This window comes from Solanum tuberosum, unplaced genomic scaffold (assembly GCF_000226075.1).
Source record: "Solanum tuberosum cultivar DM 1-3 516 R44 unplaced genomic scaffold, SolTub_3.0 scf00793, whole genome shotgun sequence".
NCBI classification, from domain to species: domain Eukaryota; kingdom Viridiplantae; phylum Streptophyta; class Magnoliopsida; order Solanales; family Solanaceae; genus Solanum; species Solanum tuberosum.
The window spans coordinates 34181-39396 of record NW_006239703.1 but is presented as its reverse complement, the minus strand read 5'-3'; the positions used below and the strand labels follow the sequence as shown (position 1 = coordinate 39396).

Sequence of the window (5216 nt, the reverse complement as noted above, 5' to 3'; positions counted from 1 at the left end):
CCAATCACTTAGAACATAAAGTCCCTCAACATTCAATAGAATACAACTCCAAAAACACAACCCAATCATGTCCCACAACCAACAATAATTCCAACAACAACAACTAACAACTTTAACAACTCCAACAACTTCAACCACAACAACTAACAACTTTAACAACAAAGCCAATCCTTCCTTAATAAGTAAAAGGGGCTAGGTGTGTGGGGGAAAGGATCACCCAACACTAAAAGCTCACATACCTTGGTAGGGATCACCCCCGACGAAAATCCACGATGATCTCCTCGATTTTTCCTCTTCTTCTTCTCCTTCTTCTCTTCTTCTTCTCTTTCTTCTCTTCTTCACTCTCAAGAACCCTAACTTTCACTCTCTTAAAATGGAACAAAATGATCCAAATATCATCCTAACACAACAATATATCCTCAAAAGAATTAGCTAGGGAAAAGACCAAAATGCCCTTAATGATTCCCGGACGGATTTTCTTGTCAACTGCCCAACTTTCAAAGGGCCATAACTCGCTCATACGAACTCGGAACTGAGCAAACTCGGCGGCGTTGGAAAGATCATTCCACAAGCTTCAAAACCATAACTGGAACTACTCCTAACTCATCCTGAGATGGAAGTTATGACTGCTCAAAGTTGGCCAAAAACTCACCTTTTCCATACTTGGCCAAAAAAATCCTTTCCAAAATGAAAATTTTCAAATTTCAAGCCTCTTCTTAGCTATTTCAAATTGTCGGATGTTACATAAACCACAAATAATATGTGAACCACTGGAAAAAATATGAAGTTAGATTAAATGGATGCTATAAAAGATTGAAAGCATGGCATATCCCTTTGTCAGAGATATATAAGCTCATCAAATCTGGACAATTTGGATTGGAGTTATGAAGAATTTTTTGGTAAAGAGTGTTTTATCCTTGGTGAACTTTTGACTTACAATTACAAGAATTCCTATTGTTTTCGTGATTTTAAGACAACTAGTTTCTGCTCACGTGCGTTGCTTTTGAAGCATGTGTTTAATTTAAAAAATATATATAAAAAGTAAAAGTACAAGTTCAAAATGATGAAATGATATCTTATTTTAGTTTGTATGAGTAGTGAACTCAAGATGCCTGTTGATCTCGAAAGTTTATAGGGTATTATTACATGATTAGTTTATTAAGTCCTGTTGATCTCAAAAGTTTGCTGTTATGCTTCAACTTTCTGGCCATTGGTTCACTGGGCGTTTCGTTTTAAATTACAACAGGAGTATCGTTTTTGAATTCAGATTCATGTGAGGAACTCTATTGCAAGTCACCATATTCTTAATAGGAGAATTTTTGTCAATGATGGAAGTTTAATGTCACTACGAGGCTTATAAGATCCTAGCATTTGGTGGCTAAGAGTCTCATATACTGATAGCTCTATGATTGATATATGATTGTGAGTTCCGCTATATGGGATTTGTTAATTTTCAAAATTCTTTGTCCTGTTTTATTGTCAATACAGCATTGCTTAAAGGTCATTATAAGAGAGATGGTTATAGGTTGGTTGGTTATCCACCAGATCATCCTAAATACAATGAGCAGAAAGGGTCAGAAAATAGGAATTATGAGTATAACAGAAATTTTGATCACAAGAAAGACAAGTGTGGAATCAGCGGGAAAGGGTCAATGCCATAGGTTGATAAACTCCGTTTCCAGCAATATTGTGGCTGGCATAGTCTATGCATCCAATGCTAGTGATGTATCGATAGACTTTGCAACAAAGGTTTAACAAAATTGATGGATCACGAACCAATAATCTACATTAAGAAATAGCTTCTATTACTCAAGGTGTGAAATCTGTATGAGTTTCTGATGGGCTCAATAATACAGATGCTCAAGCAAGGTTCTCACAAGAACAGTGTTGGCAATTGCAGTAACTAGAAGATGGCATATTGATCAGATGAATGTCTACAATGCATTTGTACAAGGAGATGAAATATATATATGGAACTTCCTCAGGGAGTGTAAACAAGTATGCAGACTCTCTAAATCCTTGTATGGGCTCAAGCAAGCACCAAGGCAACGGAATGCTAAGCTATCTCAAGCTCTTATCAACAATGAGTTCAAGCAAAGTCAATATGATCATGCTAAGCTATCTGAAGCTCTTATCAACAATGAATTCATACATGTATTTCTAGTTAAAGATGAGAACAGTTCTTACTGTGCCTTGCCCTAGCGAGACTTTACTAAACAAGCAAAGAATGGTTCAGCTCAGGAACAATAACTTCAGCCCTTTCTTGTGACATTATAACACAAATATAAAACACCTGGATTAATTCAAGTCCAAAACACTGTCTTGGATTTATTCAAGGCAAAATCAGTTGTGAAATCTGTAGTTACCGAGTTTGAAAATAGTTCTGTACAGACTCATGATGGACCAAAGTTGCAGTAATCTGCTATCTCAACTTTTTTTCATTGAAGCACAACCGACGTATCATGAAAAAGAGACTATAATATCCGAAATGAGAATCTTCCGATCATAACTCAAGAAATCTAGTATCCAACACGGACGACCCTGAAGCAGCATCTACTGGAACTTCTTTTCCGTCGATCATAAATTGTTGAATTCAGCTCGTCACAATGCGTGTAATTACAAGCAGATGACAAATTTAGAATGCAATTTCTCTTTCTGCTCTTGGATTGCCAAAAAGTTGCACCATAACAGTAAACTTTCCAGATGAATCGAACGGCTACAGAGTTGAAATAGAAATGAGAGAATGAACGAATAAGTCACCCAGAGACTCTAAAATGTTGTTGATACACTTTCAGATACTGTTTATGTTTAGGATACACACAAACATATGGCAAGTGGAATTGTGCATTAACGAATCCTTATCAATAAAAGACTTAAAGGTCTTTTCTTCATCTCACCTGTTAAAGAAATAAGTAATGTTTCAACACAGAAAAGGGGAGAGTAGATTCTATGTTCTGGTTTGTAGGATTCGTTAATTTTCAAAAGAATACACAACAGACTATATCACAAGCTAAGAAATTTCTTTTATTTTTCTCTTGTTCTGTTTTATGGGATTCATTCATTCTCAGACAAACTCCTCTGAACTAGTCTTATTGGTTCAAGTAAATATTTGTTTTTTGTGAATAGGTATGTTACTTTGAGCGAAGGTGTTTTTCCCTTCAGGCATTACAGGAGGCCAGTTACAGGCTTTGTGATTAAACTAGAAGAGTCTCTAATATCCTCGAAATCAAAGAAACAGCCTACAGTCTCAAGAAGCCTTGCATCCACAGTAGCTGAGTTAATTTGACGATCAACTACAACTTGTATATCATGAGAGGACTAGACATATTGATATAAACGGTCACTTTGTTAGGGAAAATATTCATTCCAAATAGTGATCAACCACCAGATGCATTAACCAAGAGCCTAAATAAAGTGGAGAATGAGTATCTTACATCCATACTTGGTGTTCTAAACATATTTATATCACCAAGCTTAAGGGGGAGTTAGTTACCATACAATTAGTTAAATTAGTTACCGTACAGTTAGTTAAATTAGTGACTATGTAGTTATTTAAGTTGGTTATTGTAATTAACTAGTCAGCTGGTGTATATATAGTCAACTACAATGAACAGAACAACAAATAAATGGGATATTCTCTCACGAAATAAGATTCAGCTTTCTCTTCTTCTTCATCCTCTTCTACTTCATATTACTAACATCAGTTTCTGCCTTGAGGCGAGCAGAGCCATTTCAATCAAGTTAGATATCGAAGTGTAGTTCATCAAAACTCTCAATTTGAACAATGGAAGCAGAGGTTTATACAAATTAATGCTATATGACATGAAAGAAAAAGAACAATTTAGAAATAAAATCGTGAGTGATTCAACACACTACTTTTCGTGGTTGATATAATAAGTCTTGGATTGTTCTCAAATGGAAAGAAACTTAATTTCTACATAGAGAGTCTTTCGACATAACTATAAATGCCATAGATGTAACTCTCCTTAGGAAGAGCCTTGATTTTTAATTCCTTCCAACTCTTTCTTGTGACATCATAACACAAACATAAAACACCCGGATTTAAGTTCAGAGTGAAGAGAATATCTGCATCGCTAACTTTGCGTAATGATGTGATTTGAAGATAAGATTTAGATGATTGCAACACTAATATATCGTTCCATGTTGAAGGAAAACGAATGATATGTCTCTCCCATTTTCTTTTTGGAGTCTGCTCTAAAATCCACAAGTCCAAGTATCCAATTACCCATTGTCTGTAATCTATGACCATTAATTTACCATTCACCTCTATCAACTCGTAATAGTACATTGACTCACGCAATGCATTCCACAATGCAATAGTTTCGGATTTTTCAGATTTAACATCAATTGCGGCTATAGCACCACCATCAATAAATTGATAGATAACTCCACTAACGCAAACACTGGGTTTAGAATACGGAATAGAAAAGGATATGCTTTGAGTCTCTCTCCATGATTTGTCTATGCCTAAAGTGAAAACACATTGTCTTTGTTTGTTTCTTTCATACGTTGAACAAAAAACTTTGAACTTCTTTTCTTCTGGCTCAAAACCTAATGAATAGTTACAAGGACAAAATTCTTCCTTTATGTTGGGAAGAAATCTTACTTCTCTGGTACTCGGATTGAAAATTGCAGCAGGTCGTATAGATAATGGGTCCCAAATGCAAAATAAACCATTAATGCAATTCATCTGAGAATATGCAAGAACATGGACGTCGAGGTCATTAAATCTCGCAATTTGTAAAAATGGAGCGGAATCTTTTTCATCTTCTCTTTGCCCAACAGTGCAAAAAATTGATTCCCTTCCGCGCAGAAAGAATTTTGTTCCACCAGGACGGCTCATAGAACGACAAGTATGAATATTCACAAAAACAGATTCTGAGACAAGAGACTTACAAATTTTTGTAATACACTTGAAACGCAATAAAGACTCCACCGGAAGCCATGTGAATATTTCAAAGATAATTTCTTCAGGAATTGATATATTCATCATTTTATTCATAGTTAGACGTTTTTTTTAGGTCTAAAATCCTTGGCGTATATTTATGAGTTGATTTGTTTCGGGGTTTAATACATTAGGAGTTTTTTTTCTCTGTCAAAAAACAAAATAAAATAAAATAGTAGATGTTTTCTATTAGAATAAGGAGGAAAAAAAAGTAGTAGACCTTTTTTCTTAAACCGAAAAGGGTTTTTTC

General features: G+C 35.2%; 1 protein-coding gene across 1 annotated transcript; it reads right to left on the bottom strand.

Moving 5' to 3' along the window:
- Window positions 1–2635: 2635 nt before the first annotated feature.
- On the bottom strand, window positions 2636–5014 carry LOC107059050 (putative F-box protein At1g47730). Its single transcript, XM_015305449.1, has 3 exons — window positions 4247–5014; window positions 3184–3318; window positions 2636–2716 (listed from the first exon to the last, which is right to left on the bottom strand). Exons 1-3 carry the CDS (start codon window positions 5012–5014, stop codon window positions 2636–2638), a joined length of 984 nt encoding a protein of 327 aa, XP_015160935.1.
- Window positions 5015–5216: the final 202 nt, after the last annotated feature.

What these genes read in the sequence shown, in the direction of transcription:
- LOC107059050 (XM_015305449.1), bottom strand. Translation starts at nt 5,014, where the DNA reads ATGATGAATATATCAATTCCTGAAGAAATTATCTTTGAAATATTCACA. An exon ending in TCATAGATTACAGACAATGG is followed by an intron (nt 3,319 to 4,246) that starts GTAATTGGATAC and finishes CAATATGTCTAG; the next exon opens with TCCTCTCATGATATACAAGT. An exon ending in CTAGTTTAATCACAAAGCCT is followed by an intron (nt 2,717 to 3,183) that starts GTAACTGGCCTC and finishes TCAACTCTGTAG; the next exon opens with CCGTTCGATTCATCTGGAAA.